At 39.1% G+C, this 26,036-nt stretch overlaps 1 protein-coding gene across 1 annotated transcript in view; it reads right to left on the bottom strand.

Moving 5' to 3' along the window:
• LOC115429596 (probable E3 ubiquitin-protein ligase HERC1) overlaps positions 1 to 26,036 on the bottom strand; it is a 132,955-nt gene that overhangs the window by 78,735 nt on the left and 28,184 nt on the right. Inside the window, 23 exon segments of the mRNA XM_030149190.1 lie at positions 519 to 732; positions 2,873 to 3,609; positions 4,491 to 4,785; positions 6,296 to 6,512; positions 8,378 to 8,461; positions 9,770 to 10,009; positions 10,122 to 10,289; positions 10,506 to 10,601; positions 12,378 to 12,475; positions 12,577 to 12,729; positions 12,844 to 13,007; positions 13,975 to 14,215; positions 16,354 to 16,474; positions 16,605 to 16,802; positions 18,256 to 18,509; positions 19,898 to 19,943; positions 20,024 to 20,072; positions 20,174 to 20,474; positions 21,216 to 21,411; positions 21,610 to 21,727; positions 22,841 to 22,955; positions 23,106 to 23,279; positions 24,461 to 24,673. Coding sequence (XP_030005050.1) covers positions 519 to 732; positions 2,873 to 3,609; positions 4,491 to 4,785; positions 6,296 to 6,512; positions 8,378 to 8,461; positions 9,770 to 10,009; positions 10,122 to 10,289; positions 10,506 to 10,601; positions 12,378 to 12,475; positions 12,577 to 12,729; positions 12,844 to 13,007; positions 13,975 to 14,215; positions 16,354 to 16,474; positions 16,605 to 16,802; positions 18,256 to 18,509; positions 19,898 to 19,943; positions 20,024 to 20,072; positions 20,174 to 20,474; positions 21,216 to 21,411; positions 21,610 to 21,727; positions 22,841 to 22,955; positions 23,106 to 23,279; positions 24,461 to 24,673 — 4,492 coding nt within the window.

The following is a 26,036-nucleotide window of genomic DNA, read 5'->3' as shown; positions in this document are numbered from 1 at the left end:
TTCATTGGTTAAATATGTGTAAAACCACCAGGCCAATGTGAAGACTGACCAATAGAATCGATTTATGACAAAAAAAAAAAAAAATAGAACCAAAAGTGGACTTAGGAGATTTCCACCCGACAGCAACACTATGTTAAAATAAATGACTGTGGCTCTGGTGCAGTCACCTGTCTCATGTAGAAGTAACACATGTTGTTAGTCAAATCCTGCTAAATTGAGCAGCTCCTGGGAGATTAAATGAGTTAATGTTCAAATGAACTGACGCCATCTGGGTTCATACATGTGTAAACTGTAGCAGATCGCTGCAAAGGAACTGGACGCTCCCACTGGCATTTTTTCTGGATTGCGATGCTAACTGCCAATGCTAGTTTGTGATGCTGAGTCCTTGCTAATGATAAAATACTGTAGTAAACAAAAACATGTTGGTCGACCCCTAATCCACACAGTACTGCACTACGCATTAAATATGAAACACAATAAATAAGAATTATCAGCAGTTGGTCTTCTTCAGTACTCACTGGAGGAGGCTGATTGGGAGGAAAGGGTTGAAATGATCCAGGCCATCTGCCTGCAGGTTTAAGGGCAGGGAGGTGGCCAGGTCAGTATTAGAGGAGGAGGCAGAGGCTCGATTTGATTGGCCAAAGATGGCCGTGCCCTCTGACCCTGCACTGTAAAGGGAGACCGAACTGGAGGACTTGGAAATGGGCTGAGAGGACATAGTGTGGCCAGAATCTGGAAACACAAAAAAATGGTGGTTAGTGATACCAAACATAAAAAAGTCTAATTCATTCATATAAATACATGTTCATTCAAGTCTTAGGTCTGTTAAGTGCTGTGATTAAAAAAAAAGAAAGGAAAAAAAGTGAGGATGAAATGGGAAAGGACGAAACCGGATGTAGTTTTTCTAATTGATTGATTCAGATTCTGCTTTGAGATGCTTTCAAGGAAAATTGCTGTTATACTTTTAAATTATCGATGGTGTTTTGTACGTATGTTTTTAGTTTAATGATTTATGTATGGTTTTAGAACACAGTTTTATTGTGTTTTTTTTTAAACTTAGTTTTTATTAGATTTTCTTTTTTCACTACAATACAATGTACACATTCAAGTAAAGTTCAGTTAGTTTCTTTTCAACCTTCTCAGCAGCAAGTGTATTCCCACAAATCTCCACAGGCAACACAGGATGGAAATTAAAGAAAACAATATCAATTATAGCAAACAAACAATCTCTACTTCCAAAAATAAGGCTGTAGATATAAATCTTTGCCAGAGGCAGAAGGACAACACCTTGATTAACAACATGGGGTTTTGAATCACCAATAAATATTATTGCAGTAACAAAGGTATCATAGGTTCCCAACTTTTAGTAAAGATGGTTTTCTGAAGTCTGAGTAAGAATGGGATCTGCTCTATTTGATAAATATCCCAAACTTTTTGAATCCATGTATTATATGATGGAGGTTCTGGTTTCATCCAACTGATGGTTACAGACTTTAAGGCAGCGGTGAATAATATAGTAGTAGTGGTATTAGTTAGAATCATCAGATAGCAAAGAATCATACAACATGGTCAAAAAAATAAATAAATACAATTGTTCAGCGCTCCAAAAGGAGTGTGCAGAGGTAGAACTTATTGACTCCACCCCCTTTTTACAAACTAATAATCAAACTCGATCTACTTCCTTTGCTTTGTTAACACACATTTTCCTCTGTATATTTTTACAATAACACAAAACATCCGCACAAACCATTCACATACACTTTTTTAGTCACCTCACACACAGTCAGATTTGCGTAATCAACCGATTTTAATATAAACTATAATATTTATATGCACTTTAAATATTTCCTCCAAATACAATGATCGATAAATGTGATATCTTTTTATCATGATAACCAGTTAACTACAATAATATCTTATTTTATGCGTACTTCTATAATTTCTATATTTTATTATAGTGGATTTATACATCCTTTTAAATGCACAAATTGAAGAAGACATTTTTCAGTTTTGCTCCAGATTCTTCCACAGATGAACCCTCTAACACAGATACACTGGCTTTTTCTGTTTGTTCTACACTTCATTTTCTTGTACATTTCAGTTCCCCTTAAATTCTAATTCCTTTGCCTGGGCTCAAACATCTGTAGACTGTAGGGGAGCATATGTTCATGGACTTTAGACATTATAATAAGAGTATTAAGGTCAACAAGATCATGTAGTTTTAGAGCATTTCATTTGATAAATAGGGGATTTGTTGGAGCTAACTACTGTGCTTGATTGACAAGTGGAATTGCCTTTTTCAAATATTCCAAAGGTATTTATCTGCCCTTCTATCCAGACCTTCGGGTATTACTCTCAGTACTACCACTGTGAAGTTCTGTGGGATGTTCATTTAAAAAACCTCCTTCAGGACGTTGAAAACCTCCCCCCAAAATTCTTATATGTTTTATGTATATCTATATATATATATATCGATGGCCAAAAAGCAAAACCTCCTATCTGCAAATGTTCAGATTTTGAGTTTTCACATTAAATGGTGAGAACAAGGATGACTCCACATTTTCAGTCTATATGCAAGATAATCCACCCTTTCTTATGACATGAAGGTCACCCGACAACAATAACAAAGACCATACTATAATAAAACTAAACCATCAATCAATCAAATTTTATTTCTATAGCGAAAAATCATAACAAAAGTTATCTCATAACACTTCACATATAGAGTTGGTCAAAACCAGACTCTAAGCCAATTCACGGAAACCAACAGAATCCTCCAGGATCCACGTTTTTTTGTTTCTTGACAAAAGCGATTTTTTTCAGATAGGACGTTTTGTATTTTGGCCATCAGTATATCTATATATGTAGGTACCTTTGCCTTCTTTGTCGTCGTGCAGCGCCGTCAGGGCTCCTTTGTAGATCATGACCTGAGCTCGTTCCAGGTCGGCCAGGGAAACCCTCTGTTTGATGGGACAGGGCCTCACCGCCCACTTCACCATGCTCTGCACCACATACTGCAGCACCGACCGCAGCTCGGCGCTCTCGTCCCACTGTTTCCCGGCGGCCTTGGCCTGGTCGGGGTTCGGGCTGGAGAGGGAAGCTTCCTGTTTGGGGACCAGCAGTAAGTCCGACAGCTTCTCGCAGCTAAAAATGACAGTTAGGGATTTCAAAGCCGCCGTGAGGAGATACGAGACTCTGACGGCTCTGATCTCCAGGGAGAAGACGTCAACTTTAGGAGACTGCGGGTTGTGAGGCGCGTGGGGACTGGACGTCAAGTCCTGCTGGTCAAAAGCCTTCGTGGCGTCTTTGGTCGAACTTGTGGACGGTGACGGAAAGGGGTCGCTCTCAACTTTTTGCTCCTTAAATGTTTTCCTCTCATCTTCCGTCTGCCATTTATCATCATCCGCCGCATCCTCGTCCAGATAGCACTGCGTCTCACTCTCTGAATATTTCTTTTTGGGAGTTACAAGTGTTCCCAGCCATCCCTGCTCCTCCAGCAGCCCCATCAGATATATCAGATCTAACAACACCATGGGCTTGAGGCCTCCCAGTCGGGTGACGTCGCAGCAGGACGTTTCGCAGGGCTCCAGTGAGATGATGGGCGTGTCGCTAGGTGACCAAGAATTCATGGAGCTTAGTTATTGAGAAGGACGGGAAGAACCCACAGATACAGCATGGAGAGACACCAGGACGGATTCGAAAGGGATTAATGGATTTAAGAATGAAGAGGAAGAAGCAAGAAAAAAAGTAAGATCAGGAGGATAAATGATAAAAAAAGAAAGTAAAATGTTAGACAAATTACAGACGAGGAAAAACAAAAAAAGGAACAGAAATTAACATGCTGAAAGGACCGAGACACAACAAATAGAACTATTAGAGGTGTAATGATTCTGCTCCAACACAGCTCAGCTCATGTCACGTCTGTTTATCCTGTTTATCATGTTTTTTTTGTTTGGAAAGAGGTAGGAAAATGGGGAAACAAATTCTCTTCATCTAATCATCTACAATTTGGAATATTCTGAACACAAAAGATCAATGTGTAACAAAAATATTGTAATAAATAAATAAATAGAGATGTACTTTATTTATTTTTCCTAAATAAAATAGAATATCATTTACTAACCTGATCCTCAACCAAAAAATTAAACAAATGGGGGTGGAAGTGGGATTGTTTTAATTGTTTTTTTTTTTCAACATATGTAAATGTGTTTTCTTGTTATGTTGTGAAAATAATAATAAAAAAAAAAAAAGTTAAAAAAAAAGGTCTGCTTATGATGTATGATGTGTAGAAAACACATAAATGTGTAAATTAATAAATGATTTCCAAAGCACAGATGACAGGACTGCAAAAGTGTAGACGTTGTTAATGCAGATTCGGTCTCAGTTTCACAATCATTACACCCGTAATAGGAATTATTTGATGAAAGTTAATGAGAATTATCATCTCAGTACCATTAGTAAGTGGACATATCAATATTTAGCTGGAATACCTGACAGAGAGGTCTGCCTCCTCCCACTGGAGCTTGGCTAGAGAGCTTCCCTCTTTGAGAACTCCCAGCAGAATAGCCCTTCGTCCACTCGGCTTGTGTACGCACAGACCTCCAGCGCGCACGCCGCTGTCCACGCCTCCGATCAGCGCCAGGACCGGCCACACTTCAGTACAGAGAGCGGACAGTTTAGCCTCGGACAGGGACCGGCGATGGCTCAGCAGGTCACCTGTGTCATCGGCGGACAGGTTCTTCTCTTTTTCATTTTCTTCTTTGTCTGAGTGATTAGGACTGCGGCCTGTAAAAACACACAGTCAATCAATCAATCAAATTTTATTGATTTAGTGTCACATAAATGACAATAATAATACATCACATTTGTATAGCGCTTTTTTGGACACTCAAAGACGCTTCACAAACAAACACAACAAAAAGAACAAAGAGAACAAAGGGGCTCAAGAAATCATAATATCATCATAACTGGGGCTGTAAGAAAATATCGGTTCTGCAACATATCGCGATATTTCATTTAACAATACTGTATCAATATTAAAAAGTACTGGATCAATATTTTTAGGTACCGTACTTTCCTGACTATAAGCTGCTACTTTTTTCTCACACTTTGAACCCTGCGGCTTATCCAACGATGCAGCTCAAGTATAGATTTTTATGGGCTAATGTCCTCCAGGGGGCGCTCTAGCAGGAAGCACAAAAGTGAGACAGACAGGTGGAAGAGGTGATGAAGAGGAGAAGTTTTAAACTTAACTTAACAATCATTTTGTATGTCACACACAAACCCTCATCATGGAGAACATGAAGAAATGCATATGATGAAGTTCAAACCAATCGATGTGTCTGTAAAGAAGGAAATAGAGCTGCAGCACGGAAGAGACACAGAGAGAGACAACGGAAGAGAGATGTAGAAGGAGTGTGACGGAGCCTTTGAGGATGTTCAACTGAAGAACACTGAAGAAGACGACTGCAGTGGTTTCATGAGCAGAAGAAGAGGAAGAGACAGATCAGTGACTGTTCTGGGTTTATGAACCAGCCTGTTCCTGCCGTTTGACTGACGTTACACACACTGTTTGGAAAAAAGCAGTGAAGGAATGGAAATAAATATTTAAATCATCTGTCTGTGTAAATATCTCGTGTCACAATGTGGACACCTGCGGCTTATAGTCAGGTGTGTATTTATTCAAATGCAGATATGGTGGAGGTTCATTTTTGGGGTTTTTTGGGGTTTTTTCTTTTATTTCTTCTTATTTCACACTCTTTTATTCAATAATGTTGGTTCCTTTGTTGGGATTGAACTCAAATCCTGTTCTGATGTTAGTTGTGAACTAATAGAATCTGAACATTTGAACAGGATCTGAAACTGGAATGTCTGGAAAACAGAATTTCAGTTTGAACACAGTTTGAACATTTGGTGACAGAACATTAGATCCTGTTGGGATCAAATACAAATGTGTTTAGGATTTGTGCAGGTTTCTGGTGTAATTCAGTTCTTCCAGGAAATAATCCTTTAAAAAAGAAACAAAACCAATAAAAAAATTGATTCCAAGGAATCGAACAAGTGGGATCCGGTTCTCAAAAAGAACCAATTCTCGATTCCCACCCTAACCTTCACCATATCTGCATTTGAAGAAATACCTAAAAATATCCATACAGTACTTTTAAATATCGACACAGTATGGTGAAATGAAATATTGCGATATATTGCAGAACTGATATTTTCTAACAGCCCTAAATATGAGGGTAATAATCATTTCAACTGAAGGACTAATGCAGTTTAGATGTGGTTTTCTGACCTGGGCCTGGGCCGTCCTCCTTCAGCAGAGGTCCAATCAGGTCCAGGTGGGTGTGGATGTGCTGGTTAATGTGTGGGGACCACTGCTCACTTTGATGGAGTTTACGCAGAAGGCGCAACGTCGACTCAAGCAGCACTGTGGTTCGGGGGCTGCAGAGCGGCTCGCCGGGAAGTAGATTACTGGGCATGCCCCGCATCTGGAGGTCACGCAGTGCCACCTGGGAAATAATCACATAAAACTAATATGTTCCCTGTCAACAATGAGCAACTGAATTCACTTCATTCATATTTAATGTGTAAAACTATCCCACCTTGTCCAATAAACTCAGTGATTATAGTTTGGATGTTGGATGTTATCGTGTTACAAAGGCCCTTCATTTAATACATAAGACATTCTTCAATGTTACATTTATCAATATTAGATTTTTTTTTTTTATCAGGGTGAGAATGACCCCCACTTGAACCGGATGCAGGGAAGCTGGGGGGGCGCTTATGCAAAGATCTGCTTTTATGTCAAATATTCGAGTATAGTTTTAATTTATTATAATTTTAATTTCCTATACCTAATATTTGGAACCAATATTCACTTTTAAAGTATTTGAAAAGGTTTGTTAAGCGTCTTTGTGTTATTTATGCAATAAATTATATACATTTTTCAAATCGGATTTTATATTTCTTTTGTGTTTTCTGTCCTTTTGTGTTTATATAGTAGGTTAAAGTGAAAAAATAATAGGCAGATGAGATAGATGAAGTTGTGCTGAAAAAAAAAACAGATCCCAAACATGGGTATAGTAAACATTTGTTTATATAGTAAATAAAGGCAAAATCAGAAGTACTGAAAAACAGACAAAATAGACACAGACTCCTAAGGGTTAATTGTTTTGAAGCTATGTTAAAGTCATCACTTATCGAACAAAGATACAGGACATCAGCGACCTGAAGCTAAAGGTCACTGATCCTGTAGAACATGTATGTTGTTTTTGTTTTGTAATAGTGATGAATGGTTTTTAGTTGTTGTTTGTGTTGTTTTGTTTTGTGTGGGGGTGTTTTTGGTAATGTGTGTATTGCAGGATAAAGACAACTGTGATGGGTGTGGACTCCAGGAAGAATAGCGATGGCCTAAGCTACAGGTGTCAAACGTGCGGCCCGGGGGCCAAAACCGGCCCGCCAAAGGGTCCGATCCTGCCCCTGGGATGAATTTGTGAAATGCAAAAATTACATTCAAGATATTACCAGTCAATCCTTGACATATAAAGCCCTACTTTAGTCTCAAGTGGGTCAGATCAGTAAAATACTACCATAAAAACCTACAAATAATGATAATTCCAAATGTTTCCTCTGTTTTAGTGGAAAAAAGTAAAATTATATGAAAATGTGTAAATTTACAAACTGGCCTTTCACAAAAAATATGAAAAACTAAAAATATCCTAAGAGAAGTGAGTGCAATTTTACTAATATTCTGCCAGTTACTCAAATATTTTGTGTATTTGTAGATCCATTGTAATCTGTAAGTTGTAATGCACATTTACAAATGATAAGCAGCAGCATAATATAGTTACAATTGCACTTATTTTTCTTAATAAATTTCAGTTTTTTTATGGTTGTTCATGTTATTCACATTTTTAAAAGGACAGTTTTATAGATGTAAACGTTTCCATAATGTAATTTTACTTTTTTCACAATAAAACACATTGAAATGTTTGGAGTTGGCATTATTTATATATTATTATGTTATTATTTTACTGGTCCGGCCCACCTCAGATCATACTGGGAGGATATGGCCCCTGAACTAAAATGAGCCTGGTCTAAGCCAAAGCTAATGGAGATCCAAATAAATGAAATGGACTGAAATCTGCCACCATTGATGAGGCTATGATACAGCCAACAAGGAAACAAATCCAGTCCCACCTGGAAGTGCTTCATGTAACTAATGGAGACCATATAGAGGTGGATTAAATGAGGCAAAAAACGTCAAAATCTTCTTTTAATTTTGTAATAATTTCCACAGATTTGTCTATTAATTTGCTTTGTAATAAATTTGTTAAATTGTAAAGCAACTTTATGGATGCCTTGAATTATTTACCTTCTCTCCAGGATTACTGCTGTAGAATAAAACACAAGGGTACAGTTCAGATGCAACCACTCCTTCAAATGCCAACTTTGGCTCCTAGAAAAACAACAGAAAACATTTTAAGTCATTTTAATTCAATTAATTTTAATTAATTGAAATGAGACTGTGCTATAATTGAAAATTTAGCTGTTGATTCTAATAACAATGAGCTTGTAAAAATGATAATTGGAATATATCATTCTAAAAAATACAAAATTATGTCATCTCTTTACAAACATTTAATGGGGAACAGAGGTTGGAACACTTTGGATGTGAAACAGAAATGGGAAAAAAAACTAGGAATATGTGTCTCAGAGGAGGAATGGATCAATATGTGGAGAACTCAACAGCCAAACACTTCTTCAAGAACATGGAGTGAACATTACTGGAAAAATATAATTAGATTTTTCATAACTCCTAAAATTACAGCTAAATATACGTCCAGAGTTCAACCTTGTTGGACAGAATGTGCAGATATCAGTGTAAATCATGCACATGTCTTTTGGTTTTGTCCTAAACTTGCATCATTCTGGGATAATATATATTCAACAGTTGTTCAGATATTGGGTTATGTAATTCCTAAAACATGTTTGGTGATGCATTTTGGATGGATTATTGGTAATAATGTGAGAAAAAATGATAGATATTTGTTTAAAATACTGTTATCAGCCTGCAAAAAGACTATTACCAAAAAATGGTGCAGATTAGTCCCCCCCCAATGTCTGTCTGTGTGTCTGTGTGCAAGGTAACCCAAAAGGTTACGGATGGATTTGGATGAAAATGTCAGTAAATGTTGATACTGGCACAAGAAACATCCATCCATCCATTATCTTCCGCTTATCCGGGGCCGGGTCGCGGGGGTAACAGTCTAAGCAGGGATGCCCAGACTTCCCTCTCCCCAGACTCCTCCTCCAGCTCTTCCGGGGGGACCCCGAGGCGTTCCCAGGCCAGCCCAGAGACAGAGTCTCTCCACAAGAAACAAATGATTACATTTTGGTGGCGACTGGGGGTGGGGGGGCACTGATCTGCCTTGGCGGAGGTCTGTGCTCCCTTTTCTAGAAAAGCACTCATAGAGCACAGACCTCCGCCAAGGCAGATCAGTGCCCCCCAACCCCCAGTCGCCACCAAAATTTAATCATTTGTTCCTTGTGCCAGTATCAACATTTCCTGACATTTTTATCCAAATCCGTCCATAACTGTTTCAGTTATCTTGCACACAGACAGACAGAAAAACAAACAGACAGACAACAGACAAACCAACGCTGACAAAAACATCACCTCCTTGGCGGAGGGAATAAAGTTAAAAATAAATAATAAATAAAATAAAAAAGAATATTTAGCTGTTAATGCATTTCCAGTTCAGACCTTGTCGTTCTTTGCGAATGACACAGTGTGGGCCTCCATGTCCAGGATGCAGGTGATGGTGTCGCCCTGGGTGAAGGAGGGAAGCGTTCGGACCAGTTCCCCTCCGTGATACAAGTTACCGCTGTAAGCGCGATACAGCCACATGTCGGTGGTGGTGTGGTGGTTGTAATCTCGGACCGGCCAGCGCGAAACGCCAATACATGTGCCCTCGTTGCCTCTGTTTTCTTTGGTAATATAGAACTGCAGACAGGTCAGTCACATGTCAGGTTGATGAAACCAGCTCTGCTGTCCCAGCAGTACGCAGCAGACGTAATCATGTGTTTTTCCTTTTGTTGTGACTGGAGCTCCTTACCTTCCAGATGAAACACCCAGAGGTGATGGCAGTGGTTGCCAGGCCATAACCTTTCCCTCCTGAGCCATGGGACAGGATGTTCCCACTCTCCAAAGAGCAGCAGATTAACTTGTGTGGGTCGAAGGAAAAATCTCCAATAGGAATACATTCTTCATAGCTATCGGGGTTCTGCAAAAATAAGAGTTGTACAAAAGTCGAAAACATGCGTGTGCAACTGGAAATGTCTTCACATTTTGGTTTTATGTAGTTTTTTCTGAGAGTCTACTTTTTTCTGATACACCCTGTATAATTAACTACAGTCGACTCAGTGAAGTTACAAATACTAATACAAACATAACATTAGCATCACAGATGATTGAGTCACTCATCTATATTCTCTGTTACCCTGGTATCTTTATCAGACGTCCCGTCATGGTTCCTCTCAGCCAGTGGCTCCTCCCACATATAAACCGACAACAACTGAAAGAGTTGTTTAACAATCTAAAAAAAAGTGCACAAGAGAGAGAGACAGAGAGAGAGAGAGAGAGAGAGAGAGAGAGAGAGAAGAACATTTAATATGGAATAATGCATTGATTGTCCATGACAAGTATGTCATTATTCATTCCTTCTTTCATTCATTCATTTATAGGGCTGTAAGAAAATATCGGTTCTGCAATATATTGCAATATTTCATTTTACAATGCTTAAAAAGGACTGTATCAATATTTTTAGGTATTTATTCAAATGCATTTATTGTGGAGGTTCATTTTTGTTTTTTCGTTTTTCTTTTTGTTTATTTTATTTATTATTCTTTAACACTGTTTTATTCAATAACGTTTGTTCCTTTGTTGGGATTGAACTCAAATCCTGTTCTGATGTTAGTTCTGAACTGATAGAATCTGAACATTTGAACAGGATCTGAAACTGGAATGTCTGTAAAACAGAATTTCAGTTTGAACACAGTTTGAACATTTGCTGATAGAACATTAGATCCTGTTGGGATCAAATACAAATGTGTTTAGGATTTGTGCAGATTTATGATGGAATTCAATTCTTCAAGGAAATAATCATTTAAAAAAAGAAACAAAAAAAAAACCAAACCTTTTTAACAGTATCATGATATATCATGATATATCGTATTGTGATCCTAATATTGTGATTTGCATCGTATCACCAGATTCTTGCTGATACACAGCCCTATTCATTTATTTGTTTTGAGCAGAAGAAAAAATTAAACATGTTTTGTATACAAGGAACTAATATCAGAGCAAATACATTAATAAATAACAATGATCAAGACAAAATAGCAACTGCCATGTGCACTAGTAATAACAAACTAAATTCAATATGTACTGCTCAAAAAGGAGTGGGAAGAAGAAAACGTATTACATCCCACCCCAATCTCACATTTATACAATACAACACATGACTTTTGCTTCTTTAATGATAAAGTAACATCTGTTCAGAGTCCTAATAATGTAAATAACAGACAGTAAACAGATGAGGGCGGCTGTGGCTCAGTTGGTAGAGAGCACATGGGTTGGTCTGTTTACTAAAGTGGACCAAACACACACTGAGTAATACTCAGTGTGTCTGTGCACAATCTGAGGATTGGTTTGGAAGGCCTATATAAAGGCCCAAAAAAGGCCTCCATTCTTAGTCCAGTGAAGGCATCATGCCACATGTCTGCAGGTTGGACCTGGGTATGGAGGAGGCCGGTCTGAGCTCCACTCATACAGCCAGGACTGTGGATGGGCTGGTCCCAAACCTGGAGGAACACCACAACACCACAGGCTCTGGGGAACAGAGACCATATAGTCCAGGACCAGGACCAGGACCAGCACCAGGACCAGGACCAGGACCAGGACCAGGACTGCTACTGTTGGGACTGTGTGTTTGGCAGGTGCCATTTTCTTTCGTTAAGTTTTTTGTTTTGAAATTATTCTTGAAACTTTAGATTTGTGTTTCTGTGCCAATATCCTGAACAAATGATTCAGATAAAAAATTCCAGTTTAGGGTTTAAAATAAAAATGATGTCAAAAAACATGGTCTCAAAGTTTTCATTGACTGTGAGTGTAGATTCGGGGTCAGACTACCCAAACAGACTCTGTCTGCATCAGTGCTCTCACCGTTCTCCAGAACACTAAATAAAGCTGCACTCATTGCAGCAAACTTTGAACCAGGTTTTGAGATTTTCTTCAACATGTTTTAAGTGATTGATTTCCCTGTCAGTATTGGTATATGGGTATATGAGACCTACACGTTTCTCCGTCATACCTGTTGAATTTGATCTGGCTCAGAACAAGCAGGTAACAGTCTTTCCAAAATGTGGAAGGCCAAAAGCTTAGTGCGCAGGTTCTGGAAGCATGGAGATCCTGAGAAGAAGAAGAAGATGGTAAGTTTTGTCAACAAGTGCCAAAAATCATGTGGTGGAAACAAAAATCAATGCCTTTTCAAAAATCTCCAATGATTGTACCTAAAGAGCACTTGTGGGAAATAATGGCTATAAGTGGATCGATCCATTTGACAAACGTAGACAGTCTTTTCATCACTCTAAGGGACAGTACACGCCTCAGAAAGACCAGAAAATCTGCCAGCTGAGATTCAACCACTTTGCTTTTTTCCACTCCTAAAAGAAGAAAACAGACGGGTCAATTCTCAGTATCCCTTAAAACATCAGAAATTTGAATCTGTTTCCTAAATGCATGTTTGACTCAAATAAATGAAGGTAAAGTGGCCACACCAACTATATTTGTGCGTTTGCTGGAGTCTCCATCAGCTGGGTCTGCTGTTCCTCTCTCTGTCGCCTGCTGCTGCTGGAACGTGTACAGGATATTTTGGAGCTGCTCACACATCACTTCCATGAGCGCATGTGACACATCCATTGGTAACGAATCCTCACAAGAGCTAAGAGAACAAGAAAATGTCATATGCAAATGAAAATTAGATGTTAGCTAAGTGGGCCTTTTCCTTTTCATTTTAATCAAAGTTAAATAAAAGGTCAAATAAAATATATATATATATATATATATATATATATATATATATATATATATATATATATATATATATATATATATATATATATAGAGTCATGATAGTGTTTATTATGTAGGTACAGGGATGGTAGAGGTTTCTATTATTGGTACCAACAGCTACAGTATGAGTATATCCAGTGGTAGTACTTGTATTTTGAGTAGTAGTGATAGCAGTTATGGGTATTTGTACAAGTTACAGGTAATTATAGTAGCAAAAGAAATTGTAGTTTTTAATAGTTATAGTTCAGTTTGCTGTGCATCCATGTGCCTCTGTTAAAAGGAAGCTTTTTCTCGCCACTGTCACCAAGTGTTTGCTCCTGAAGAATTGTGTTGGTGTCTGTGAATTGGCTTAGACCAGCTCTATGACCTTATGATGTGGCGCTATAAAAATAAAAGCTGACTGATTGATTGATTGATTCTTGCACGTATATTTTTAAGAATGTCTTTAAAGAGACAGCGAAATGTTTATTTTAATCTTTGACCCGTAGGCATAAATGCCATTTTGTACTGTACTGTATTGTCCTTTAAGTAGTAATGTTTAGTTTAGTCCTTGACGCGTGCTATATCGTAGTGTATTGAACTGTGCTGTTTTTGTAATGTATTGCACTGTCCTGCTCTGTACTGCACTTATTGCACTGTATTGCTTTGTACTGCACGGATCTCTGTGATTTATGAAGTGGGGACCGTGGATGAAAATTAGCACTAATGCTAACTCTGGCGTATTTACATGTTTATACTGAAATGGAGTATATAAATGTGTTCATTAATGTGCACTGTCCCACCTAAATAAAGACATATCCATATTTGTGAGTTCAGCACAGTCTCCACATTCTCACCTGGCAGCCACAGTCAGAATTTGAAGCAGACGGGCACAGGCCAGTCTGACAGCCCCACTGAGCAGCATAGATCCAGACGCTGAGGCTGCAAACCAGCCCTGGTTCATCAGCACACAGCTGTTGTTGGTCAACATGGACAGGATCTCCAGGATGCCACATTTGATGACCAGCACCAGGTCAACAGGCTGGTAGCAGAAATTCAGTGCAAACATTGTAGCCAGGAGAAGGTGCTGACAGGACCCTGGAGGAAGTCGACAGGAGAATCATACGGGGTTCCTACAGGTTACATTTCAGACTTTTTAAGACAATTTTAAAGACTACTTAGAACAGAATCTAATCCCATTTCATGCCCATACTGGCAAAAACTGGTGACTCCTAGAATTTATTCCAACACCTTGATTCCTACTGTTCCGAGTCACTTCTCACCAGGGGCTGAGTTAGTGATAACTGGCTCCTAATTTCAATATAAAGTGTTGGGTGGAACTGAGTAGACAAACATTACCATCTGTGCAGCTTCGACATTTAACAGACACATTTAAACACAGCTGACAAGTTTATGGCAACATAACTTAAGACCTACCATAATACATTTAATACATTTTTAAAGGAGTGATATTTTACTTTTTTATTAGCTTACCGGCTGACAGGCCGTAAGCTATTGTCATCATGTGGCGTCCAGCGGCAGCAGCGTCTGTGGTCATCGTCTGTCGCCGTCGCCGTCTGTCGTCTGTCATCGTTGTCTGTTGTCATCTGTTGTCATCGTCTGTCATCGTTGTCATCTGTCGGCGTCTGTCATCATCGTCTGTCGTCGTCTGTCGTCCGTTACAAAACTTTCAATCGTCTTCTTCTCTGAAACTACAATTCTGATTGACTTCAATTGGAACTGGTCTACAGCTTCTTTATGATGATGACAACAAAAGTTAGTGAAATTATTTGGATCTGGATCTGATTCTGGATTTGGTGCCACTTTGAAAACTGTCCCCATTATCAGAGATAGGAAGTGGATGGATGCAATAACTCAGTAAATATAAATGATATCCAGTGTAAATATCTCCAGTCCAGCCCTGATGGGGAGATGACCCAAACATAATGTCCACATGCTGATCAGGATCTTCTTCTGGATCTGGAACTGATGCAAAATTTCACATGGGCTCTTATGGGGAAAACATTTCAATCGTCTTCTCCCAAACTCCAGTTCTGATTGACTTCAAACTTGGTATACAGCTTCTGTTAAAGGTGTTAAATGCAGATTTGTAAGTTCAAGACTTTTTAAGACCCTGCGGGAACCCTGATTATACTAAGACTTGTTACCAAAAAGAACTAAAGTGTGTTAAGGGTTCAGTGTGTAGTATTTAAGGGAGTCCAGTAGCAGCATTGCTACCCTGACCCTGACTCAGAGTGGTAGAAATATTAAAGTTCCTTGTTACAGCCAGTGTTTTGGTTTTTTTTTTTGTAAATTCTTGGCTATCTAGTTAAAGGGGCATTAACTCTGGTCAACTCTAAAACATCGCACACAACAGATGTGGATGTGATTCATCATAAAATGGAAAAAAGCTGAAGGAGGCTTGATAAAGACTGCTCCCTGTGTAGATATAAACAGTTCATTCAAAGACAAAAAAACCCAAAAACACTACAGTTGATATTTTCAGGTGATTATACACTAATGCAGTGTTTTTCAACCTTAGGGTTGGGGGTCACCTGGAATTCAAATGGGGTCGCCTGAAATTTCTAGTAATTGATAAAAAATAAAAACCGTACTAATAAAAAATATATGTTGAGTTGACAGAGACAATCCCAATCCATAACAGACATGACAAACTGAAGCTGAAACTGCAGCACTGTGGGTCCGTTTCTGTGTCAAATGTTCACTGTGGTCAGTTTCAGATGCTGCAGCTCTTTCATAATTCATAGTTTCAGTTCTTGTTTGTTCAGTATTAATTGTCCTCCTTGTAAATCCCAGCTGGACTGACTGGACAGATCCTGAGCCTTTGTGCAGTAATCTACACCTGGATTTACTGCCTCTGTCCACAATAATACACATTATATAGACTAAATGTCCACAATAATAGACATTATATAGACTAAACGTCCTCTAACATTAATGTTTATTTTCAACATAGTATAGCAAACTATTACATGATCAAAAACAAATTCATTTTAGCAAAAAAAAAAAAAAAAAAAAGTCTCCGTATTGAATGTCTAGGGTTGCCAGAAATTTGTGATGTTAAAATGGAGTCATGAGCCAAAAACGGTTGGGAACCACTGCACTAATGAAAACCTTCTGAATATCATGTCAGTTCCATGATTAGATGCTTCTGAATCCTTGGTTCTGTCACTGAATGTACCTTTAAATGGATGTACCAACTATCATGAACCAACCTGGATGTTCTCGTTCCAACAGGGCCCTCTGTTTAAGCACACGGACCACCTGCTGGTAAAAAGTGTGGGCAGCAGATTGGAGCTCTCGCTGTGTGTCCATGGAAGCTGAATGCGTACCAGACTGGAGTGAGATGAGAGGGATTTGGAAGGTCATTTTGTGCCACGTTTGAATATTTTTTTCTCCTTTCCATCTTTACTTATCACACACAACGCTGACAAAAACGACGCGATAGCGTGATTATTAGACGTACCATGTAATGCTGCATCTCGTAATTAGCTTCGGACTGAGAGCCAATAATCTGTGTTCCCAGACCAAAGCATCCAGAAAGGAACTGAAGCTGCACCGACTGCAACAACGCGGGGAACTGAGGGGACAACGGGAAGCCACTGCTTTTCTCTTCCATCTTGGACAGGAAGGATGACATCTGACAGAGGGCCTCCAGACGCATCTGAGCACAACGGAGGAAGCAGGGAGCAAAAGTCAAGCCCTTATATAACGCCCAAATGTAGTCCAAATTATTTACAGTGTTGAGCAAGTTACTTCCAAACTGTAACCCATTACAGATTACTTGTTACTGTATTTTAAAAGTAATTCCTTACCTTACAATATTACTGTCTCAGAACTGTAATGCATTACATGACTCCTGTATTACTTTTGAGTTACACACAGAAGTATGTAAAACAATAACAAAAGTCAAATGGTAACCCCCCCCAATACAAGAGATAGGAGAGTCTTGGGACGCATAAATTTGCCCCCTGAAGTCCATGTGGACAGATAGCTCAGTAAGTAAAGCTACAGTCTATGATGTCTGAATCCCAGCAGGAACACTTGGATTTTTTTCAACATTTTACATGTTCAAACAGGGGGCGTGGCCGAGGTGCTGGTAGATAAATACACAATTGATAAATAGTTCTAACTAGTCCTAGAAACGTTAGCTTCCCTTGTCTTTGCTGATCATAGGGATCATGCTAACATGCTAACTGTCTTCTGTACAGCAGGGTTAGAGTTAGTAATAATGAACATATGGACCATGTGTGGTCCATATGTGTCCATGTGGACAGTGGACTGTCTTCTGCCGTCTGCACCCACTGGATGAACACCAACAGGAAACAGAACTGTACAGACGCAGTTTGGATTCTTTAACCTTTAGTGGTCTGAGCCTATTTTGGCCATTTTTGAGTTCTTTTGATTTGGCCTTTAAATACTACATAAACAAATGTTTACTATACCCAGGTTTGGGATCTGTTCATCTATATCATCTGCCTATTATTTTTTCACTTTAACCTACTATAAAAAAGAGAAAAGGCCAAAAAACACACAAAAAATATAAAATCCAGTTTGAAAAATGTACATAATTTATTGCATAAATAATACACAGATGCTTAACGAACCTTTTCAAAGACTTTAACAGTGAATATTGGTTCTAAATATTAGGTATAGAAAATCAAAATAGTAATAAATTAAAACTATACTCAAATATTTGACATAAAAGCAGATCTTTACATAGGTGTTTTCTCCTGTTTTCTCACTTCCGACGCGCTACGACGTTTTGAAAATGTCGTATGATTGAGTCACGGGGCCATGACTGTGGACCCCGAAGGGTTAAGGTCTGATGGTCTTGCTTTTTTTTTTAGTTTGTTTGTTTTAATTTGAGCAGTTAAATTATGGGCATAAAGTGTACTGTAATGCAAGAGCTATTGAACATGTACCGAGTAAAATATTACTGAAAATTGATTAGTAATGTCTTACACTACTGTGTTACAGCAAAAAGTAATCCATTACTGTAATGCATTACTTCTGTAAAGCATTACTCCCAACACTGATTATTTACAGCACCAACGTCGCCTTCCAGCAACCTCAAAATATGTAATGAAATATATTTATTGAAAACAAAAACTTACCTCAGCCCTTTGCTGTTGCTGCAGTATGGCAAAAGTAATGGCCTTTGGGTCTGCTTGACCACAGGCCTGTCCACCCGCTAGTGTTGGTGAGGACGCTGGTACGCTGACCAGGTTTCCACACACAAAATGAAACACCTGGTTCAGAATAGGCACAGTGTTGTTGCCGCAGTGGGATGTAGGGTTGGTGGGGCTAATACACTGCCGCAGGCGATCCCAGGCGTCTTTCATGATGCCCAGCGAACACAGAGGTAAACCTAGAAGAGGCAGAACACAGGAATTAATAGAACATTAACGGACGTTAGCCTCAGAGAACAAATGCCTCGGTCGTATTTTTTTTCAGGACACAGCCAGTGATGCAAAATGAAGCAGCAGTGTTAAAGAGGAAAATTATGCCGATATTACAATTTGGCCAAAAATATGACTTTGGCAATTATGCTATGAGTCTAGCAATGTTTTTTCCTCACTCATAATTGAAATAATCATTATCAAGTATTGGAAAAATATTCATAAGGGAATAAATCCAATTATTCCTGCATGTAAAGTAGGCCAAATATTTATACTTTAATTAAAACATATGTCGTACATGGACATAGAAGTCATCAGTATGTGTGTGTTTCAGAGGAACAAAGTAAAAACTCTTCACACTTTGTGGTACGTTGGTTGATTCTAAGGCCTTTGGGCACCGAAAGTATGAGCAGCATCAAATGCTCACCCATGAATATTTGGCATCAAAGCTATTCACACCTGCAGAGATAGGATTTTGCAACAGTTGCAAATATAGGTACATGTTTTATAGAACTGAACAGAACACAACAGAACACAATCGAATCGAATCGACTCGAATAGAACAGAACAGAACAGAATAGACTTTATTGTCATTACACAGGTTGTGCAGGTGGTTTGTACCAGGGCTGTGTATCGGCAAGAATCTGGTGATATGATACAAATCACAATACTAGGATCACGATACGATATATCACAATATATCATGATACTGTTAAAAAGGCCATTTTTTTGTTTGTTTCTTTTTTTAATGATTATTTCCTTGAAGAATTGAATTCCAGCAGAAATCTGCACAAATACTAAAATACATTTGTATTTGATCCCAACAGGATCTAATGTTCTATCACCAAATGTTCAAACTGTGTTCAAACTGAAATTCTGTTTTACAGACATTCCAGTTTCAGATCCTGTTCAAATGTTCAGATTCTATTAGTTCACAACTAACATCAGAACAGGATTTGAGTTCAATCCCAACAAAGGAACGAACATTATTGAATAAAAGAGTGTGAAATAAGAATAAATAAAATATGAACAAAAAATACAAATAAAAATGAACCTCCACAATATCTGCATTTGAATAAATACCTACAAATATTGATAGAATACTTTTTAGTATCGACACAGTATTGGGAAATGAAACATTGCAATATATTGCAGAACCGATATTTTCTAACAGCCCTAGTTTCTACCAGCGACTGCAGTTACAACTAATAACAACACAATGAAATACAAACATATATTAAAATATATAAAATAGTGTGCAACTTAGAGATATACTGTATAACAAAGTAAAAAAAATAAAATAAAAGTAGTATAAAAAATGTACAAATATATTTAGCAGTAAACTAATTGCACTTACCCATTTTATTCTTGAAAGACCCTGAAGTATTTCTGGATTGTTCACACTACATGAAATGAAGACAACCCATTAGCGCTGATACGGCAGTACATTATGGGCCAAAAGGCCGTTCAACACAGTCCTTACCTGTTTTCGACCATCAACAACCAACATCATGGAGTCTGCTGCAGCTTTCCTAAAAGAGGACACCAACAGTTAGCCTCTGACTCAAACACATCAGCCTTAAAACCAAACTGTTTTTCCAACTTTCAAACACACACTGCATAACAGCCTTACCTTGATCCGGTGCCGATGACGTGACTATTCTCCCTCTCGCTGGGCTCCGCCCACGCAGGCCTGACTCCCAGTAAGAGGAAGAGGCAGCGGGACACCACCAGATGGCAGGCGGCAGGGAAAGACAGGCTTTCCTCTGACTGTCTTTGCTTGTCCCACTGTTGTTTGGGATCGGGCTCCCGCTCTGGACTCCCGGGGCTCTCCATGCTGCTGGGGAGGGTGGATGTGCCAAAGGACTCGTACACCGTCACATTCTGCTGCACCTGCATGGCCTCACGCGTGGCCATAAAGGATTCTAGGACTTCTGCCAAGACAAAAATCACCATAGATAAGATGATGATGATAACGTATGTGTTTTTATCATACACTTTAAGTACAAATCTGGCAGTCCACCTGGGATCCATTTACAAGGTTTCTGCAGGTATCAGCAAATCTAATTCAATGCTTTGTAATGCCACTTCAAACAAATTTAATGCCCACATCCAACTGCAGATCCAGTTGTATATGTAGTTTTACGATGGTTTACCGTCCACAGGCTTTAACCAGGTTCTGAATAGTTCCTCCTCCAATCACTTCTGCTGAAATTTGCATTTTCCCATTTCTCTGACATTTGCTAATATTCCCTCCGCTCTTTCGCCACAGCATGAGCACACTTACAGCACGGTGCATTCAAAGCATCCAGTGTTGGGACTTTGCGTATCAGCCATAAACAACAGCCAATTAAAGGGTTCTGTCTGTCAATCATCACACTATACTTCCAATCACAATTATTAAATGTTTTTTATAATCAAAATAAATCGTGAATAACAATGCTTTTTTTTCCATCAAGTGTATTTAATTTAATAAATAGACCAATGATCATAAAATGTGATTAAAAACTGTGACCACCACCGAGTACATGGAACAAATCTGATTAACATATCTCATCAATTGCTTTTGTCATATATATATATATTTTTTAATTGTAAAGAGCTTTTGCGGACACCATGTGATTAAAAAGATACAAGGTTAAAGTGAATGTGGAAACAGAGTGTCCCCTCCTAACCTGACAGGTACATACGGCTGTTGCCAAATGTGTCATCTTCTGCCGCCTCTTCCTGGTTGTGGTTTGCGGTGGTGGGCACCTGAACCTCACGGCTGCTGTGGCCTCCTGACTGCGGCTCTGGCTCTTTTCCAGTCTGGTCTGCAGAGGTGGACGGGACTTCCCCATCTACATCGGGGCTTTGGGAAGACTGAGATGTCTACAATTTATTAAAACAAAGGCACAGGCTGTTATTATTATTACTGACAATTTCATTCAAATGTTTTTATTTTCATTTATTGCACAATTTCACCATAAGTATCTAACAGATATCTGTCTAGTACATCTACCTGCCTTTATTTAAACTAACAGCATTAAACATATTTGATTAATTATTGACTGGTGTAAGTAATGGTACCTGTTTGGCAGCAGCGTGCATCTGTGAGGTCCTTGGGGTGTTTTTATAGGCCAACAGAGTGCTTCTAATTTTATAAACTGTTTCATAGGCATTCAACAGCATCTCAGAGGGCTCGTATCTGTCTCAAAATAGATGAAAATGCTGATTAGCATTGGTCTATATTGCTGTATTAATGCCACGCAATTGTGTCACCACCTTTACTCTATATAATTTAAATCAGGGCTGTCAAACATGCGGCCCGGGGGCCAAATGCATCCCATCAAAGGTTCCAATCTGGCCCAATGGATGAATATGCAAAGTGTATAAATTCCACAGTTCAGACTGTGGAACTTATTTTAGTTGTGGTTCCACATCCAGACCAATCTGATCTACAGTCAAATAATAACAGCAGAAGAACCCACACAAAAGAATGACTGCAGATTTACTACTGGGTTTGATGGGAAAAAATATTACATTATGCCTATAAATAATGACAACTTCACATTTTTGTCTTTGTTTTAGTGCAAAAAGTAACATTCAATTATGAAAATAGTCACACTTACAAACTATCCTGTAGCAATAAAATGTGAATAACCTGAACAAATACGAACAACCTGAAATGTCTATAGAAAATTAAGCACAATTTGAACCCTTTTCTGGCTGTTACTGTCGCCTTTGTAGATCCGATCCATAATGCTTGTTAAAACTGCAATTATTTTTCTGAAGAAATTTCATTTTTTTCAGGTTATTCATATCTTTTTTGTTTGGATAGTTTATAAAAGTAAGTATTTTCATAATTAAATGAGGGTTTTTTGCACTAAAATAAAGACAAAAATACAGAGTTGTCATTATTTGTAGGTTTTTACCTCCGCCAAGGAGGTTCTGTTTTTGCTGGAGTTGGTTTGTTAGTTTGTTTGTTTGTCTGTCTGTCTGTCTGTGTGCAAGATAACTCCAAAAGTTATGGACGGATTTGGATGAAGATTTCAGGAAATGTTGATACTGGCACAAGGAACCAATGATTAAATTTTGGTGGTGATCGGGGGATGGGGGGGGGGGCACTGATCTGCCTTGGTGGAGGTCTGTGCTCTCTGAGTGCTTTTCTAGTTGTTATTATTTTACTGGTCTGGCCCACTGGAGATCAAATCAGGCTGAATGTGGCCCCAGAAAGAAAATGAGTTCGAGAGCCCTGATCTAAATGTTACGTTAAAGTAGACTTTTTACTGTCTCGAAACACTGGATTTGTGCTACTGACCTGTCTTGCCAATAGGCCTGATCCTGCAGCCCCGTGTGCTTTAGAAGCACAGCTAAACTGCAGCGACACACAGTCTGAAGCAAACAGTCGCCTGAAGAACCTCCACTCTCCCACTCTGCTCTCACAGGAAGACAATACATCCACACACACCAAGAAGACCGGCAGGAAAAGAAATGAAAAATTTAATTAAAAAACCAATAAGAATTATATTATCATTTCCTCAAGTATTGATGTATTCTGAATGTGTGTGCTGAAGTCAGAGTACCTCTGCTGTGTGCATACTCCTCCATCTTCCTCCAGAGGCTGACTGCAGGCCCTTTAGATGAGCCCAGAGTCAGCTCCAGTAAAGTCCTGGTTTCCTCACTCAGACTCAGCTCTGCCAGTCTGCTATCACAGCTGCCCAGGAGCACCGCCTCAGTGAGCCACATGATGCTTGAGTCTGCATAAGAAGACATCATGTAGGATACAGGGCTATACTGGGAACTGATTCTGTAAGTATAACGTACATACAAAACTTGAAACAGGGATGTGCAACTCCACCAGTGAGGATCAGATACATTAGAAATACATATAAAGCATTTACCAGGACTATACAATTTACCCCTTTGTGATGTACTATGATTCAAGGTTAGGACTGTGTATCAGCAAGAATCTGGTGATACGATACAAATCACAATGCTAGGATCACGATATGATATATCACGATATACCACAATACTGTTAAAAAGGCATTTTTTTTAATGATTATGTCCTGGAAGAATTGAATTACAGCAGAAATCTGCACAAATACTAAACACATTTGTATTTGATCCCAACAGGATCTAATGTTATATCACAAAATGTTCCAGTGTTCAAACTGAAATTCTGTTTTACAGACATTACAGTTTCAGATCCTGTTCAAATGTTCACATATACATACATACATACATACATACATATATATATATATATATACACACACACACACACACACACATATATAAATAAATAAATAAATAAATAAATAAATAAGTATATATATATATATATATAAATATAAAAAAGACTGTCTCTCGACGGTCTAATCCCTGCACACATTCCCTATCAGTGGGTGAACAATCCAACATTTGGTGAATTCTGCTTCACAATGATAGGAAGAGCAGACATCAAAGGATTATTTTACATTATGTATGTATATATATATATATATATATATATATATATATATATATATATATATATATATATATATATGATGTAAAATAATGTCAAAATGTGTTTTATCTGAAAAATAGTTTCTCTTTTATCTCAATAAGTGTATTTATTTTTAAAATAGACCCAAAGTGTTTCTAAATTTGCTTCATAACATTAGTCTAGATCTGGTTTGAATTTTGAGCTCCCGTGTCCTGTTTTTAGGACCAGTTTCACAGAAACACCCTTTTACATTAACAGTGTCCTCGCAATGTCACCTCAGCCTCCAGATTTAAGGTGTGTTCCATTAAAACGCACCACTGGGGCTGAATTTCAGAGTGTTTGCCCGGCTTTCCTGCACCTTCTTGTGCAGGACGCCATCTGTTTGCCAAAACATGAACACATGTACTGTAAAAGTCTGGAGTAGTTCAAGCAGTATCTTTTTCCTACCCAGCTGTTCAAAGTCCATCTCAAGGCCGTTCCTGAGGAGGACATTTGATAGCCAGACCTCTGACGATTTCTCCTGCAGTGAAGGTGGCGGGCCCTGCAGCATACCACCGAGGCAGCGGCCCACAGCCAGCGCTACAGAGCGTTCCAGGTCCAACAGCCAAACCCACTTCAGCTCCTCCTCCTCATGCTGGAATGTGTTTTCTTCACTTTTATCTGTAGAAAAAAAAAACGTGTCCAAAGTTTTGTGCAACATCTTGTTTTCCTATTAAAATAATTGAACGTTTGCGAATGTGTTCTTGTTTTATTAAATACAGATTGCTGCTGTGTTTAAAACAACAAAACAATAACAACGCATTTGTCTGTTAATGTTGTGTTATCAAATCACACATACAGGGGTATTCAAAAAGAATGAACCGATTTCATTACGCAATAAGGAAAAGCAATAGAAAACTGCAGCCAAGAATTCTACTCACAATCAGCTTTTATTTCCCGTCTTACAAGCATTCAGTGTGTCCACCACCTGCAGCACGGACAACATCAGTGTGATAAGAGGATTCCTCCCAGACACGTTATCAGCTTATCACCATCCACTGGGTTGGTCGCTGTTGTTATTCGATGTTTAAGGTCGTCGAGGTACGTGGGTAGCAGTGGAACATAAAAGTGATGTTTTACGTACCCCCACAAGAAAAAAAAAAAAAAAAATCACACATGGTGAGGTCTGGGGATCTCACAGGTCAAGCACAAAGAGCTTCTTTTTGAGAACCAGATCCCAGTAGCTCCATTCTTTGGAATCCTTTGCCTGTTTAATGATTCTACTTAATGATTCCACCTTCGCTGTACATGCGCGATGACGTCACACATACGCTGTACTGTTTTGGTCAGAACGTAGACAACATGGTGTTGAGGCAGAAATGGTCCAACCAGACCACACCAGGTCCAACCAGACCACACCAGGTCCGGACAGACCACACCAGGTCTAAACAGACCACACCAGGTCTAAACAGACCACACCAGGTCTACACAGACCACACCAGGTCCAGACAGACCACACTAGGTCTAAACAGACCACACCAGGTCTAAACAGACCACACTAGGTCTAAACAGACCACACCAGGTCCAACCAGACCACACCAGGTCCAGACAGACCACACCAGGTCCAGACAGACCACACCAGGTCTAAACAGACCACACCAGGTCCAAACAGACCACACCAGGTCTGCACAGACCACACCAGGTCTACACAGACCACACCAGGTCCAACCAGACCACACCAGGTCCAGACAGACCACACCAGGTCCAAACAGACCACAGCAGGTCTAAACAGACCACACCAGGTCTAAACAGACCACACCAGGTCCAGACAGACCACACCAGGTCCAAACAGACCACAGCAGGTCTAAACAGACCACACCAGGTCCAAACAGACCACACCAGGTCCAGACAGACCACACCAGGTCCAAACAGACCACAGCAGGTCTAAACAGACCACACCAGGTCTAAACAGACCACACCAGGTCCAGACAGACCACACCAGGTCCAAACAGACCACAGCAGGTCTAAACAGACCACACCAGGT

The sequence above is a fragment of the Sphaeramia orbicularis genome, chromosome 12 (genome assembly GCF_902148855.1).
Source record: "Sphaeramia orbicularis chromosome 12, fSphaOr1.1, whole genome shotgun sequence".
Lineage (NCBI taxonomy): Eukaryota > Metazoa > Chordata > Actinopteri > Kurtiformes > Apogonidae > Sphaeramia > Sphaeramia orbicularis.
Note: the sequence above shows the minus strand (reverse complement) of the source record. Positions and strands in the feature narration are given on the sequence as shown.